Below are 18,130 nucleotides of genomic sequence, written 5' to 3' on the forward strand. Positions count from 1 at the left end.
TTTTTTTTTTTTTTTTTTTTTTTTTTTTTTGATGTGCACATGCTGATAGCTCTTGTATTTACAACCAGAAAAATTAGACTCATTTAAAAAATGTGAATCCATTTGTCTACAAATTATTGCTCATTTGAGAGGTTTAATTCTATATTATAGGAAAATCCCATATCAAATTCTTTAGAGACATGAATCGTCCAAATGACTTGTTTTGATGAACACTGCTGCTATTAGAGTAGTTGCTTTCTTTGGCCTTTATCACACTAGTGAGTTCCCTGTTCAATGCTGCATGGAGTAATAGACATAAACCCTACCAACCACAGGTGTGGTGTACCTGTTTGTGAAAATTGGATCCCAGGAAAATCTGGCACTGTGGCCTGATCTTACTGACTAGCTGTTCCCTAAACAATTCATACAAAAATATTTGGCACTTATACACAGGATTAAACTTGGCTTTTTTTTTAAATGAAAAAATACTAAGATAATACTTGTGTATACATGATACATGTAATTATTAAATGTTTTTCAGGTATACGGAAACTGGACTTTTGGAACCATTGTTTTTACAGTGTTAGTGTTCACTGTAACCCTGAAGGTTAGATTTTTACTTATTCATATATTTTTTAATACTGTTTTTGTAGTACTTTCTTGTCTTATCCTAATATACCATTTTTTGGTCTCCTTTATTTTTTGTTATGGGTTGTTATTCAGGTATTTGCCTTAATACTTACTAAAATGTGTATGATGCTAGGGATTTGGGTATTTGTATACTATTTTTGATCATTTTTCCCCCAGTATATCATAATCCTCTTTATTTTGTTTTACTTAAAAAAAATTCAAACACCATACTTATGTTGAAAATCTGTTTCTTCTTTATTGCTATTTTTAAGGCGTTATGATAAGTGGCATATAAACAGGCTGTGGGTGAGAGCGAGAGAGAGAGAGAGAGAGAGTGTGTGTGTGTGTGTGTGTGTGTGTGTGTGTGTGTGTGTAATTATGTTAAGTACTTGAATCTTCTAAAAATTATACATCTGTTTATGAACCCCAGGCCTCAAATAAGTATATATGAGCAAGATAATATGTGAAAAAGGGCTTGGTAGTAGTGAAATCTTATAAAATGTATTCATCACTGATGACCAGGTTGGTAGCTTACGCCTATAATCCCAGCACTTTGGGAGACCAAGACAGGCAGATCGCTTGAGCCCAGGAGTTCAAGACCAGCCTGGGCAACATAGTGAGACCGTGTCTCTATTTATATAGATACATATATTTAATTTAAAAATAAATATAAAAATAATATATATATAAATATAAAAAATATAAAATGTATTCATCACTAAAATTTACCCATGTTAGTGGTAAAGTGCCTAAGAATATAATGCAGGAAGGTAATTTTGGCAAAATCATTGGCATTGACATGTAGCCATGTGATAATGCTGTGAAGCCTCACTGAATGCTACCCTTGAGGCCCATGATTTGGGAATCTCTTACAGTTGAAAGCATAACTCAAATTATTTTTATTTTTATCATTCCAATAATAAATACTGCACATGGGGTCCATGAATAAATACCTTTAAATGAATTCCAGCATGTCCAGGGGTTAGAAGCAGAATTCAGAAGTATAATTGTCAAAGAATCTCTCTCAACTTTCCCTCTAAATTTTTGTTCATGGTTTATTTCTCATACCAGATAGAGCTAACATATGTTTGCTTTATTCATCTATTTCAGTAACATGTTAGGACCTTAAAAGGACATTACAATTCATCTTAGTATAGCCACTTACTAGCTGTGTGTCCTTGGGCAAGTGACTTTACCTCTCTGTGCCTCACCTTCCTCTTCTATAAAGTCGAGATAAAAGTAGAACCTACCCTTCTTAGGGTTTTTTGAAGACTCAATTAGTGAATAAAGCACTTAGGATGGTGCTTATTTCAATAAATGCTACTTTTCGGTTTTTATTATGTCTCACAGTATCACAATTTGAAATGGATGCCTCCCCACTCCTTTTTTCCCCTGGCCTTGCATATAGCCACAGGGCTTCCAAATGGCCTTCACAGTGTTTTTCAGGTGTATCTCAAAGACTTCCACTCCCTCCTCTTTGGATTAATATTAGTATTATCTTTGGATTCATATTAGCATTTCCCCTAACAACCAGAAGAGTAGCAATTCAAGATTGAGCTACATTAATAATGTTATCAACATCCTGTTTATAAATGAGAAACTATAACAGAGAGCTGATGACCATGGTGTCACAGCAGGTAACAAAACTGAGACATCATCTCCTCTATAAAAATTAACAGCTCTGGATATTAGCTCATGTGACCCAGAAGTTTTAAGCAAGCGAAATAGACCATACTTGTTGAAAACTCCAGATGCCACAATCTGAAAACGTGATTGGTCCTGGCAGAAACATGAAGAGATTAAAATCTAACTGAATATTTTATTAATTTATTGGACTAGATATAGGTTTTGCAATTGGAAAGATACACTATATAGTCAAACCCATGATTCATTGCTACATGATGTTAGGGGTATAGAGGCTTTGCATTTAGTGACTCCCATCTGTTGTGTTTGAGCTTTCGCGGCATCTTTGAAAGTTTTGTAGTTTGTCTACCCTTCCTAGCCACCCCTTCCCTCTCCTACTTCTTTTCAGCGTATCTGCCTCCACCAGCTAGGTCTCCTTTTGCCATCATCTTCCTGGCTGCCATTGCCTGAGGACTTGGGGCTTGGACCTCCTAGATATTACCGTTACTTCACTCCTTGCCCATTCCCCAGTACTGAGATATCTGCAGCCCTACACCTACCAGCTACTTAGCCTGATCACACCTCCAGCCTGTACTCCAGAGTTTAGAGGCCTTAGGGCAGAGCTTAGGTTTCTCACCTTTGTTTTTTGAAAAACCTGGATTCTGTTTTAGTTCCACTCTCCTCTGGATCCCTGGCGCAAGCTAGATCCTTCCATAGGTATCATTGTGTACTAGTTATTAGATACTATAGCATATTGCCTGGTGCAATTTGTAACCATCATGAAACCTTTTGTGTTGTTATCTTTTCAGCTTGCTTTGGATACCCGATTCTGGACATGGATAAATCACTTTGTGATTTGGGGTTCTTTAGCCTTCTATGTATTTTTCTCATTCTTCTGGGGAGGAATTATTTGGTAAGCAATTGTACATATGTGAGCAGTCTGTAAATAACAAAGTAGACACATGTGTATGTACACTATATATGTAAGCATTCATTATACTTTTAAAATTTTAATTGTATAAGATGGCACGTCTTTAATATTAATGGCCTGAAGGTTACTTGTTAGCTGGTAGTGTTACTAATTTCGGGTAAGAGTTTAAATACAAGTATATAGACTGCACGAATCACTCAGAAGACACCTCCCTTTGGTAGCCCCTGTCCAACTCTTTCTATTTGAAGGTTTGTAAACATCTCTTTAGTGAAACTATAGTTTTCAGCACAACCTCTCATGTGATTTTCAGAGGAAATACTCATCCTGTGAAGTTTCTACCTGATATGTTGGCCAACAGATACATTATTGTCCATTTGGACCCTTGTTTTCTCTTTATAGTATATAACCATGATTCATGTTACTACAGGTATGCTCAAGGTATAGGATATATATTACTTAATACTCAGAGGGTTGTATTTTGAAATCACTATCTCACTGTTTTGGTGGAGGTGGGAAGATGTAGAAAGGCAGACTCTGCAACTTGTCCTTAAAGTTCATTTAGTTCATCTTGGTTCAATAGATGTTTGTTCAGAATCCGTTTTGTGCTTGGGACTCTATGGGATAGAGAGATGACTGGACTGTACTCAAGGAGAGTAGAGTCCAGTGAGGGACACATAAGCTGTGATTGGGAGAGTTATATATTTGCATCTCCTTTCTTTACTCCCAAAAACATATATTTTGGTTTTAAATGTCAGAGTTGTTTTTTTTAGTCAATGGCTTCCCCTGACAAGGATGCCAGCAGCAGAGATCATGGCTAGAGCAAGCCATAGGGTAAGATTTCAGGAATACATGTTTTCATTGCTGTGAGCAAAATCTTACATACAAAATGATTCTATTTTATCACAGAGATGTGAGTCCTATGTTTATGTCCCTTGAGTCTTAATTAGAAGAAACTCTATTTTGAAAAGCTTTTTAAAAATAAAATCTTAAGAAATAAAAATATGAGAAACCTAATCATTTAAGGAAGTACCAGCTTTAAAAAGTATAATTACAGCATATATTTGGTACCTCTATAGGTAATTAAGAGCAATGAAGCTGAAGGAAGTCTCTATTTTTCTTTAATAATATACAAATAAATCAAAGTTGATTAAGAACATACCATATACAATTGTAGTTCTGCCCAGAGTACCATAATTCTGTCTATGAATCTATGTAATCAGCATCTAAACTAATTATGCAAAATTTCTACAAGAATAAAATGTTTCTAGCAAACTCATTTTCAACCCTTTCCAGACTATTTCTTATTGATGAAAATAAATCCAGTAAATGGATTAAGATATTGTCACACCTGTTTCTATTCATTAGTGATACTAAAAATGAAATGTTAATCTATTTTTTATTTTATCGCCTGAAGTATTATCATTAAGTGGAGTTGAGCCACTACATGAATATAAACTTATAAAGCAAACAGTAAAATGTGACTAGAAACAATGTGAAACTTCAGCTGAATGTGGTCACAACTAATGTCTCTGGACATGTTCAACCCTGAGGCATTGAGTCACACCTGTCTTTGGGGTTGGGTAGTGAGAATGATGACTTCCGAGCCCCAAACCACATCCAGAAATAATAGTGTTTATTTTTTACTGCCCTACTACAAAACTCCATAGATGACATGGAGGTTTAAAAAAAAACAAAAAACAAAAACTGGAGACATTAGTCAGAATGTATGATGCAAAGGAACACCCTGTGACTAGCTGTCATTTGTCATCTGGGCCCCTGTTGTGGCTCAGTTAACTGCCTAGAACATTATTCAAGGTGTTCTTCAGAATTCGACTGAGGTAGAGTTCTGCAGAAGTCTTTTCCGTGTGGCAGACGTTTCCCAGAAAGCCTGTGTAGCCTAGGCCTCATAAATTTTTCCACCTCCCTGTTTTCACTTTTATTCTACAATCTAGTTTTCATAAAAGTAGAGCCACAAATTCAGTTTTATCATGTTACATAAGGGTGCATGGACATTAATTTTTAAATGAGAAATCAAATTATCTTCAGGAAGCATGATGTGTCATCTAATAAACAGGAACCATAGTTATCTACCTGGAGCTCTTAATCCTAGGGCAGTCTGATGTGCGTCCTGTCCTTAAGCAACCAGTTCTTCCCCCTCACCTTCAAACAACAATAGCTTCACCTACTGAGGCTCTCTGTGGTTCAGCTCAGACAGAAGGGAAGGGAAACAGGCTGTGCTTCTCAGTGGCCACTTAACAATGAAGTGGATGACTCGGAATGAAATCTAACTCCAGAATGGGGGTTCCCGCTGGATTTCTGGATTCTAAGGCTTAATGTCCATTTAGAAGTATTCTGCTCTGTGTCAGCCTGTTTGGCACGTACTGTTAATATATTTTGTGGATGACAATGGTAGATTCCTTCCATTTGAGAGACATGATAAGCTTCTACTGGCCTTTTTATATTTACATAGTGTTTTTATTGGGGGAGAGTTCTTGGGGGAGAGTTATAAAAATGTCTTTTGAATTTCTGAATACAGAACACAAATCCATCCCCATCTTAATAAAACAGCTGAGGAAATAAAATGCTTGTTAGGATAAAAATGAACCATTTCTCTTGAATGTCTTTGAAGCACCAGCATTTTCTAATGCATGTAAATAGTTGCCAGTTGGCAGCTTTAGAATTGATTGCCTGATTGTTTTCAAGTCAAATGCATTTTATTGTCTTCTTTCTCCTTTGATTATCATTCCTTTTATCCCAAACATTTGGTAAATGAAATTTGTTTATTACTTTTGGGATATTCTAGAGAAAATTATTTTTATTAATGTATGTAAGGAAGATTCTTTTTAAACACAAAAGACATTTTAATTAAACATCCATTTCATATGACAGGAATTGATTTGTTTTTCCATCATGTATTTTCTTTCCACTTCAGGCCTTTTCTCAAGCAACAGAGAATGTATTTTGTATTTGCCCAAATGCTGTCTTCTGTATCCACATGGTTGGCTATAATTCTTCTAATATTTATCAGCCTTTTCCCTGAAATTCTTCTGATAGTATTAAAGAATGTAAGAAGAAGAAGTGCCAGGGTAAGAACTAAGTTTATCTTATAACCTGATTTTTGGAAGGGGCCGCAATACCTGCCATGAGCTAAAAACCTGATTTAGAAAATTACATTAGTTACAGCATGTTAAACCCCTCCTTACAGGTTCATCACTTAATTTCTTCTTCTGCATAAAAAGTATAGTAAAAACTTCGTTATCCAATGCAGGTGGTAAGTAGATTCCTTAATAGTGTTCTATGTGACCTTCAGCAATCCATATGGAGTATCTCCTATGCTCCATATGGAATTTTAAAAGGAAAAAGTTATTTTATTTTGTATTTAGCCTAGAATTTTCAAACCAGGAATTTCCACACCAACATTTTCGCTTTAAACTTAGAAATTTCCCTGTGGGCTGTTTGCAGATTTTTTTCAGTTGATAACACCAATTTGCCTCTTTCAAACCTTTCCCCTTCCTTTAATTATAGTGCTGCTTAATCTCTGTGTTGCTTCTAGCCCTGTCTGTCCAGCAGTATATTTGAACCAAAGAGAATTCCCTGGATGTGGTTTCTACATCCTTAGCCTCTGGAACACACTCGTAAAAATTCAAAATAGTTTTATGAGTGTGTTTTTATTTTTCCTATTAAATTGTAAATTTCCTGTGGGAATGAGAAGTTATTTTTTCTGCTGCCTCATTATGATATCTTTTAAACATTTTTTAAAAAGTCTTTACAGTGAAATAGGGAGATGAGCATGGAAAATAAAACTTTTGGCAGATTTTGACCAACAGGCTAATTAAATATGTCATATTCCTGCCAACAGTAGCTGATTCTGTTAAACAAAACTGTTTCTGTCATATTGACACCAACTAGATCTTGTAGCACCTCCAAGGCAGTATTTTCGGGTAATATTCTAAGCTGCTACTACCTGACTTATTTGATAAATTTGCTAACCAGTTTAGCTACAAAACTGTTACATCATGATTTTGTTTTTGCCTGTTGAATTGATAGAATCCAGTAGTTGATATTAGATAGACATGGGGATCTGAAATGATTAGAGTAGGAAAACCTTCAGTGATTAGAATTGTAAAAGAGGAGTTTCATGTTACAAGTCAGTGTCAGCCCCAATCAAAAAAAAAGAGAACTGTCATAGGGTACATTGATTCTTCATATACAAGGCCAGTCAGTGTATAGTTAGTTGGCCAGAATTGCTCTTAACTCCCTGCTTCTGCATGTCTTACGGGCTGGAACTGAACACAGTAATGTTAGCTTAGTTATGACTGCTATGCTCTAGTCTGGTGTTTTAGGATGGAAAAGTTGCATTGAAATACCTGATTATGTCTCAATATCAGTTGAATAGGGATAAAACAGGTTGATACAACAGACCACCCAGAATGTCTCAAGTGGCAGTTTGCATGAAACCAAATAAAGTATGTTGCAATAAGAAATGATTTGAGGCTTTTTATAATAGAGAATTTTTCAGGGAAGGATTTCCAAGTTGCTCTTCCATCCTCCTTATTTGGGAGTATACGTTGGAGTGATCCTAAATATGTCTCTTATTTGAGGTAATGGAACTCATTTTAAATAATGGCTCACACCCAGCTACATGGTCTAAAGATTATAGAAATATCTCAGAAAACAAAACCTTCAAACATACCATCTTTTTTCTTATTAGGCCCTCTCTTTAAAAAGTTAGACATTGGCTGGAGGTGACTTTTACATAGACCATTAAATTGTGGGATGCTACTAAGCAGTCACAGATAAAGACTTAGAGCATTTTTTTTTTTTTTTTTTTTACACGAACAGATTCTGAACTTCCTGAACTTCTGTTGAAAGTATGGAGTTCTGGGACTGCGTCCTTTCTTACTTAGCAGCATAGACCGTTGGCAGGGGTTTAGCATGAAATTTGTTATGGGTTATGTCCGGCATAGGAAGAATTCTAGTGTCTGTGCTATAGCTTGGCATGCTGATGTGCTAGAACAACCAGGAAAATTTCCATAATCATTTTCATTCATGCAACCATTCATTCATTTATTCCTACCCTCGTTGAACCAATAAACATTTGTTGAACCACCTGCTGATGAACATCTCTCTTTACATCCAATGTCTGAAAGGCTAAATGGTTTTTCAGACTCCGCGGGATTTCAAGAGTTGCAAATGAGGCAACATGCTGTGGGCACTCAGCAGCGCTGCCTCTTTTTTTTTTTCTTATGAGAAAATGCAAGAGCAAAGTAGTGCAATATGAATGCATAAAGGCCTACGGCAACATGGCAGCCATGGCTATTCTGATAAGTCACATCTGTTTATATAAGGCCCTATTTGGCTATATCAAAGAGGTGGAGGCCAACTTCTAAGATAAGGGAGAAAGAGTATGTTACTTTCCCCCAAATATTTTAGTCTTCATGCTCAGTCACCAACAGTCTGACACTCTGTGTGATTTCCTACTTTGTTCAGTATTCCTTGCTAAGACATTGGCCTCATTTTAAAGAGAGGCAAAAGATACTGGGTCTGCCCCATATCCTGATAGATCCCCCGATGTGGTCAAATGTGTGTCTCTACCTAGAGTAGAAGAATCCTTGACTTAAACCAATAAGTGTGGTGGACACTTTATACACACAGCCAGAAATGTGACAGGTCAGCTGCCAGTGCTATTCTTATGTGGGTCTTAGCAGCTGCTTTGAGAAGGGGACTTAGCAGTGTGTAGTGAAAATGTCTCTGGCATTTGAGAAAGAAGCCAAGCTATTTATATTTAACAATTACAAGAGCAGCCTTATGCTGAATTCTGTTCAATTCAGCGTACCTTGCCTGAGGGCCCACTATGAGTTAGCTACTTACTGTACTAGGTGTTGGTAATTCATGGATGAATCAGATGTGGCCCTAGCTCACAAGGAGCTCTCACTCTAGTTATAAGGAGCATTCATATGGAATACTTTTGTAAGCAGGTATTAAACAGAATAGCAGAATCAGTGATATGGCTTGTTTTAACACAATTGAGCTATTTCAAATCACTACCTCCTGAAACCTCCAGTAAAATCGCTAGTATGGCAGCCTCTACTGCAACTGAGTTCTGTCATGATGCTAGTATTAAAAAGAATTCCAGTATCTTCAAATATAGGTTCTCTCAGTTGTTTAACTCAAGGGTTATAGTTAAGCCATGTATCCATCAGCTGTATTTTTAGCAGTGAGGTTAATTTTTTTCCCCAAAGTTCCATTGTTAAGAATCCTAGAGTTTTTCTTTAGCTTTATGAAGTGACAAAGCTGCATAGCAATGCTGTTGATGGTATATGATGAAACTACCATTGAGCACTGAACAGTGAAACAACAGGATAACATCTCAAGGAAAGTTCAATTATAGGATTTTTGTATTTCAAAAGTTGTTTCCCCCCTAAGCATAGTCATTCGCTGTCTGTAAATCAGTGAAATATACCTGGACTTTCTGGCCAAGTAGCAAATACCATTTCACATTTCCAATGGAGTAATTTCCACATATCCTGTGTGAAGTTTTCTTGTGTAAGTCACCACAATCAAAAAGGAGGCTTAACTTCGTCACCACAATCAAAAAGGAGGCATAACTTCGCCGAAGGTAGACAAAGGAAGACTATAATTTAATGGGAATGTACCCAGCAACATGGCCATGCTTAGCATGGGATGTCAGCACAAACAGGAAGAAATATTCCATTATGTAGAGAGCTCTTTCAGAGTGGCATACAGGGAAGGGAAGAATGTCAACTGTCTGAGCCAAATTCCCAGAGAAAGCACTTTGGAAATTTTGGAGAATATAGTTAATCATTATAATAATGATGATTACTATTATGATTCTTACAGTGTCGTATACAACCATGGGTTCAGAGGGCAATAGCCCTGTTGGCTGGATTAGACAAAAATAAAGTTTAAACCTAATGTCGTGGCTGTTGAGATGGGCCTTTATCCATTGGCCTCTTTGACATACTGCTAATTGAGCTGGTGTCAAAGCTCTCTAGGTGACTGCAAAGGAATGTGGAAATTTCATTCTGTTTTAGCTCATTATCTCCTGTTTACCCCACCCCACTGGCAATTGCTAGCTCTATCAATTTTTTTATTGCTTTAGTTCTTCTTTCCATGCTTTCTCCTGCTTTCTGTACTTTCATTTCCTTTATAAAGTAGTTTTAACACCTAATCCATTAACTCCTAGTATTTCTGCTTCATAGAAATACTTTTATCTCCAATGGTTAGATACAAGTTTTTGAGCACACCAAAACGTGCTTACAGTTGCAGTCTTGAATAGATAGGTTTGTGCATTAAACACGGGGGTGGGGAACTTGGTATCATGCTAATCTTGTCGCAGGGTTTTTGCCCATAAAATAGAAGATAGAAACAATTAAAATCTTTTTCTCAGAATCTAAATATTCTCTAGCTTTATCAATTGGGAATTTGCATTCTACCAACATGTCTACCAGCTTTCTTCATTCCACCAACTTTCTTCATTTAAGGTAAAAACAAGAAAAAACGTAGTTGTCAAAACATGAATAAATTATTTACCTTTAAAAGTTTAATTGTTTATTAGAATCTTCTGTATACATATGTTACTTTAGCTGGTTTCTTTTACAAAGCCCATTTTAAGTCACTAAGTAGACTATTAATATGGGTAATCTTTATTAGCAGAGTTGTTCAACTCATCCACATTGTTGACCATTCATCTTCTGTTTTGCTTGGGCAATGCCGAAACTGAGTCTGTAAATTACCTTATAATTTCAGGCACAGAATCAGAAGGAGAAAAAATAACCTTAGGTTTGCTAGTTAAACTTTATCCATTTTTACTTTTCTGGGTGTTTTAAGGGGAAAAAAATAATACCTAGGTAAAATTTAGCCTATCTTTCTAAAGAGGACTTTGTAGGAAAAACAGGGAAACCAATCAAATTAGGTTGTAAGAAAGGAAGTTAAGCATTGGTCAGAGGCAAATGGGACTGAAATGTGATATCACCAAATGTTTTCTCATTGTTATTTTTGATTAGGTTTTTATCCTGCAACTTCTTAAGAGCAGTCAGTCCCTTCATAGTGGATCTGTACAGTTGGATAGGGGAGATAATTACTTCAAGATAGATTAGTGATTGGCAGTGGACCCTGGACATAACTCTTTGACCAATGGATTTTGAACAAATGTAGGATAGTGAATTAATGATTAGAGATAAGTCTTACTTTAACGAGAAGCATATTTTAAAGCTATTTTATTTAAAATAGTCAATTTTCCCATTAACAAAATAATTTCAAATTGTTATGTAGAGAAATAGTAGTTGGCACATAATAATAGACTATTCCTATCTCTGACTCTGCTTTTACTTCAGAAAATAATGTCTTCAAAACTAATATATCATTTCGGCTTCGAATTCTCAAGGTTTCTTTTTAAATGTCTTACATTTGAGAGATTATTTACTTTTTTTTTTTTTTTTTTTTTTTTTTGGTTTTTGCATTTCTCTTTTTTCTACTGCAATTTTCCACCTTTTGTGCAATTGTGAACAAGGTAACGAAACGCCTCCCTTCCTCAGGAACATCTACTATCTTCATGCTTTCTCAAACTTCCAGCAATCACAGTTTCTCTTGGAGTGAATAAGGTGATTTCCTTTCTTAATGTACCAACTTGCTTGCATTCTCATTTGCCTGACACCATTTTCTGATTCTTTATGAAAAATTACTTCTCATGACTCATTTTATATCTTCTATTGATGCTTAGAGTATTTTGTCATTTTCTTTTAATCATGTGTTCACCTTCCAAATTGTCACACTGGAGAGGAAGTAATTTTTAAAAGCTTGGACTATGGGTCTGTAGTCTTCATTGATCCACGGTATGCAGTAGCCATGGCGTGTTAGAGCTAGTCTGTTCACTAGGACAGGAATGTTTTCCACAAATTTCTCTTTGTTTGATATACTCACAGCACCGGCACAACTCTCAGAGGTGTTCACCAAAAGGATGGTAAGGTTTACTAATCAAACCATATTGACTCATCTTACCATATTACTTATCAGTGCCATTCCAAAAACCCAAGTTTGCCACATACTACTGTTGTCTGTTTACTTCTACCACAAAAACAATTCGAGTTGGAGACTTTCTTAGGCCTTTGAATGTATTCATTTGAATGTTATACATTTACTATATAGTGTAATAATTTGTACTTTTGGTCAGAGGAGTAGTCTATAGGAAATGATTTTTTCTTTTACCTTTTTTTTAAATATATGATCACCAGGTAGGTTAACCAATTTTCACATGCTTTAAGTATCTTTGCCTCACTATTACAGAGAAATCTGAGCTGTAGAAGGGCATCTGACTCATTATCCGCCAGACCTTCAGTCAGACCTCTTCTTTTACGAACATTCTCAGACGAATCTAATGTATTGTAACAGGTACCTAGTGTTAAACAAATGGGCTGGCTTTAAAAAAACAGATTAACAGCATTATAAAGAAAAAACGAAAATATCACTCTCTAAATTTTCTCTGCTGTTGGTGTGGTGAACTTTACAATATTCTTTGCAAAAATATAAAGATGCATTACTTGGAATATGGGGAAATATGCATTTAAAATTTGCTAAGCCCCCCAAATAAAATGTTAAACATTTTTCAGAGCCAAATGTTGATACAGCATATTTAATTTGTAAGGGGCAAGTTGTAATGGCAAGGCCATCATGTGAAAATGTTTCTGTTAATATTGATCAGGAAATATAACTGATTTATAAAAATCATTTGGAAAATTAAAAATAAATATTCCAAAATTGCATCTGTATAATATCAAGCCAATTTAGCATTGCATGTTCTCTTGGGAATTATGTGACAATAACTAAATGTGTTTGTACTTTCATGTGCTGTGTCTGTGTGTTTGCAGGTACTGTATACACTTATGTCCTTGTAAATGTCTGATCTCCAAATATATATCAATGAACCAGTCTAATCATAACTTTTTTAATGTCAAGTTTTATTCAAGCTAAATGTTTCAGCTTTCAGAGGTAAAATCTTTCATAGCCATTCAGGGGGATGCTTGCCTAATGATATAAAATGCTTTATAATAATGTTTCCAAAAAATGATTAAATTCACTTTGTAATATATTTCATTTACCCCCAGAAATATTTAGGAGGAATTGATATGCCATGAGAGGGACCCTTGAACTCAGAATGACTCCTTTGTGTGTAGTCTGTATTTCCTTCAGGGGGGCTTTAACAACCCAGACCTCTGGAGGTCTTTTATCCATCCATAGGAATTTAGAGTAATTCATGAACAAGGCTTCCAAGCTATGTCAGCTTAGAAACAACTCTACACAGCTTAGCGCTGGGCCATCTTTCATGCACACATAAAAATTAATGATCATCACGAATAAAATTGTGGGTTAGTTCACTTTGAAGCTAATAATTGCGAGTCTACCTCATAGGCCCATTTTTTTCAACAGCTGTCAACTCTGCCACCCTCTAGCAAAGAATACAAGTTAAATTAATGGATTGAATCCATTGGTTCTTCTGTCTTCCTGGAGTTCATCAGTCTGCATCTGCACTGTTATTTTAGAAGCAGACTCATTTTACCACAGTTAGCATCCTTTTACCCATTTTTAAACAACTTACCTATGTATCTTTTCCCTTAGTAATAAATCTGCTTCATAAGTAACCTTCAAAGTCTTTGACCCCTTTGTCCCAGATTGCCTTGCTCTAAGCTGTGTGATGCATTTTAGCTATATTGTTTCTGGCTAATTTTGTATCCCCCTGGATTGCTCTCTTTAGCTTCGTCTGTGGTTTGGGGGACTGGGCTGGATAGAAGACACCGCTATTGCTTTTGGCCTCTCCAGGGCCTTATCTCCTTCAATGTCTAACATAGAACTGAGGAAGTATTTTTAAAAAACAATTATCTTATTTTTAATGTAGTTATTTCTTCCAGGAATAGATTTTCATGTGGCATTATTTCTCCTCCAAGGACAATAATTTGCAGCTAGTTTAGGCATCTAGTTTGTTCCTTAGTTAATAAGGAAACTGCCTAACTCCTCAATGTGAGTTACATTCTCAATATGAATGGCAATCTTATTTTGGTTAGAGTTGCCATGACCCTGCGGAGCTACCAGAAAATGTATTAGCGGTTCTGGAGAATGTGGAACATAAATAGAAATGGAAGATATTCTGATGAACTTCTAGTCCAACCATGGCAAAGGAGGTGTCCCAGAATGGGAAGAAAATAGCATACTACTTAAGACCTTCCACTACTCAGGTTCAAAGAGATTGAGTTTTAGAGTGGAGAATCAGGCTCCCTGTTTTGACATACGACTTCCATTTCTTAACATATTTGACTTACACTTAATGATCAGTTTGTCTGTCATGCACCATCCTGATCATAGCATTTGATGATGTTTAGAGGACAGAAAAGAATCTACAAATTTGATAGGGAAATATCCATGGTTTCTCTTCCAAAAAGATGAAGCATAAGAAAAAAACAGAAGAATCAATTGACTCATAGATACGTGATCTACCAAAAGGAAAATTGACTTCCATATCGTAGGGGGAAATGCGCTTCTTTCAGTAAAAAGGAAGAATATTTTCACAATAATCTTCCAAAGCTGGATATATCTTCAGACTTCCTCTGTCAAAATTAACACATCAAGAAAAATAGTAATCTAATCATTCATCAAACATTTCCTGAGTATCTGCTGTGTGCCAGACACTATACTAGCTGCTGGAGATAAAAGGTAAATAAAATGTTCCTGTTTTCAAGGACCTCCCAGCCTAGAGGAGAAGGGATCGTAGCAAGCAAAACCTCTGCTATGGTAAATAATCCCAGAGGTAGAAAGTATTAGGAGAACCCTGGAACAATCCAAAAGCAAAAAGCAAACCTGAATCTATTCAGCTGACAAATGAAGAAAGGATTAAAATCTGGTTATAATGCCACTCTTTTTTTCCCCTGCATGTGAATAAAACTTGGCACTTTGTTAAGACAGTTGCTTTACTCTCATAACAAAATTTACTACTTATTTCTGAAAATGCTTAACAGATGGTTTCACATTATTAAAATAAGCCTTTTAAATCTGTATATTTTACATTTTTCAGAATCCGAATCTTGAACTGCCTATGTTATTGTCCTACAAGCATACTGACAGTGGTTACAGCTAAAAAAGAAAGCATGAAGAAACAACTACAAAAAGTTATCATCTCAGGATACTTGATATGCAACACACTAAACCACTCTCATGTCTAGAGTTCACAATAAATGTTCATTAAAATACCAAATGATTCTCTTAAGCATTTACAAGTATTGTAAGTAGCCTTTATGGCCAAAGCTGTAAGTTAAGAATTATAGGAAAGTTGAAAGCAAGAATACTTAGAATTCTGGCTTTAGATAGAATAATATAACCAAATGGGTTCTCTTTTAACCCATGAACTTTGTGGATGGATTTAAATACAATAGTATAAAGTAGAAGTTATGCAATGAGAATGAATAGATTTTGCTAATATTACTTTTTTTGCCTGGCAGAAGAAATAGACTATTTGGATCACATTTCTCGTTCCTCCTGAATGATCATCTTAATTTTCTTTTTCAAAAGTCCATAAGGAATACTTGAAAATACAGAAGGACTAAATAGTATCAATGCATCAGACAAAATAGTTAATCCCTTCTGTTTACCCACGTGCTACTTATGTCTTGGTAGAATATTCTTGCCAAAAAAATACCTTGAACGCTTATGTGGAAAGTGTTAACTTACGGGTATTTTTGTGGGAATAGAAAAAAATTGTTTATTTTTTATTCTTCTGAATTAAACCCCACTTATGGGTGTAAGCCTACTAGACTTGAAAATAAAGCATAAAGCAGTTCCAATCACTTAGGAGCCCCTCAAAGTAGTTAGGAAATAAACAGATTTTTCCAGTGTTGATTTTACTGGGATCTGCAATAAGGTGGTTTAAACCATAGTTATATAAAAATAAAGGTCATTCTGAACATCAGCCTTTTATAATTTTATGTGAAGAGGAAGAAAAATAGCTTATTTTAAACTGTTGACGGTTTTTATTTGAAAGAGATAGCATTTGTGCATATATGCAGTGCTTTTTCTTAAACTTGGCCAATTTGGAAAGGGGGAAGGATCCACCCCAAAATAGTGGTTCAGCTTGTAGAGCCATGACTCTGTGAAGATGAATGTTGTCTCTTAACTTGGACAGGAAAATGGTCTAACTCTAAACCATGAGACTGACCTTGGTAAAGTCCTTGACTAGCTGAGCTAGAAGGAAGGTTTAGCCTTCTAATTAGCTCACTTGAAACATAAATGTGAAATGTCTTCATTCAATGTTAAACACATACTTTTTTGGATATAAATGACCATATTTATTTGACTGCTAGTTTTTTTTTTTTTGGTCTTTCTGGCATGCCTGTACTATTATTAATGTTTATATTGTACCTTGATTTGGAAAAGTATTGGAGTTAATCTGTATTATATTTATACAGTCCATATGGCACATTTGATTCTTCCACATATATTTTGTGTTAATGTTTAGGTATGATTTTTTTCTAAATTCTAGAAAAGAACATAATTTCAGTTATCAGAAGCCATTCCATCATTATGGACCCTTTTTCATTATTACATTTGCTCTCATATATCAGTATTATTTTTGAACATTTTGTTACATGTCATTCACAACTTACCTAAGTGCGCTGTGTTCTGGTAGCCCGTATTTGAGGTAAGCTGCTGAAAACAAAGTCTCTGTATTCTTTGCCTATTCCAAAGAGCTAAAAAGTCTAACCCAGGAAAGCTTTTGATATTTTGTGCTTGTTTTCTTGTTCTTGTGGTTGTTGTTGCTGTATTATTATTGCCGTTTTACATAAAATCTATGGGAACTGTGAATACAGACAAGAGAGCCACAGTAGAGAGGCTTGTTTAATGCAGTACCATTGAAGAGTTAACAGAATAATCTAGTAGAAAAGTAACTGGTTGCATGTAAAATTCCTTCCAGCCAGAAAGAAAGACAAGGATTAAGGGGGATTTAGAGTTATGTCTCAGCTACACATTACATTGTGACACTGCAGCTCAAATTCAGAATGGCAATGATATATGATATCATGGCCTAGATCCTTGAGAAGCACCTGGCTTTCCTTTTTAAAAGATACTTTACTGAAGAGCTAAAAAATGGCTAGTGTGGGGTTAGCAGATCGAATAGCTTGAAATAGACCATGTATTCCTAGCACTACAATGTAATCGTCCTATTTGTGACAGAGAAAGGGAAAAAATGTAATAATAAGATTATCTGCCTATAATTTGAATAATTTTGAGCTATCAAAATGTCTTTGTAACTTTCACAACTGTTGTCCATTGTTTGAGGATATTACCTACTAAACTGAAAACATTCATTCCATATCTACTACATATACACCAGCAACAATATAAATGTAAGCCTAACTTTGCAAAATTCGTAATAATTTAGTGATGGAATTTTTTAATAACATGCAGTATATAAATGTGCAGATTTTATGCGTGTTGACAAAATCATTTTTCAGCTTGCAAAATGGGACTGCAATATTACATTTTTCACTCAAGCAGTTTTTTACATCTACGTTATTGCTTTCTAAAATGAATGTGAATGCCATCTTTTATGACTGCAATTTGCCTTTTCCATTACAGAAATTTTTGTTTGATGTAATCAATAAACTTTGGTATGATATGATTGATATATCAGCCTCTTTTTTTTGGAAAGGTCTCGGTTTGACATTAAAATAATGTGGAAGCAATTTGTTGATGGGAACTAAGTTTCTAATTTCTTCTTGACCTGCACAATTAAAAGAAGTTTCACCATTTCTACATGAGTTCAACTGGTATTTTATGGCAATACCTAATTTGGGGAGGGTAAGATATTTGTAGGAGTTTTTAATAACACTGTACCTTGTTACTGCATAGATAAAAGTCCAGCCAAATCAGCAAATACATGTTGAAAGTGTACTTTGTGCTTGG

General features: G+C 35.4%; 1 protein-coding gene across 6 annotated transcripts in view; it reads left to right on the top strand.

Moving 5' to 3' along the window:
• ATP11C (ATPase phospholipid transporting 11C) overlaps positions 1–17,852 on the top strand; it is a 209,373-nt gene extending 191,521 nt beyond the window's left edge. For 2 of the 6 annotated variants that reach the window (XM_026451826.1, XM_026451827.1), the window contains exons 26-30: positions 521–586; positions 3,042–3,145; positions 6,096–6,249; positions 12,470–12,574; positions 15,246–17,852. In XM_026451826.1, coding sequence (XP_026307611.1) covers positions 521–586; positions 3,042–3,145; positions 6,096–6,249; positions 12,470–12,571 — 426 coding nt within the window. In that variant the 3' untranslated portion in view covers positions 12,572–12,574; positions 15,246–17,852. The remainder of the gene's footprint in view (positions 1–520; positions 587–3,041; positions 3,146–6,095; positions 6,250–12,469; positions 12,575–15,245) is intronic. The other 4 variants (XM_026451830.1, XM_026451828.2, XM_026451829.1 and 1 more) reach the window with 4 other exon arrangements.
• The last annotated feature ends 278 nt before the right edge of the window (positions 17,853–18,130 follow it).

This window comes from Piliocolobus tephrosceles, chromosome 12 (assembly GCF_002776525.5).
Source record: "Piliocolobus tephrosceles isolate RC106 chromosome 12, ASM277652v3, whole genome shotgun sequence".
NCBI lineage: Eukaryota > Metazoa > Chordata > Mammalia > Primates > Cercopithecidae > Piliocolobus > Piliocolobus tephrosceles.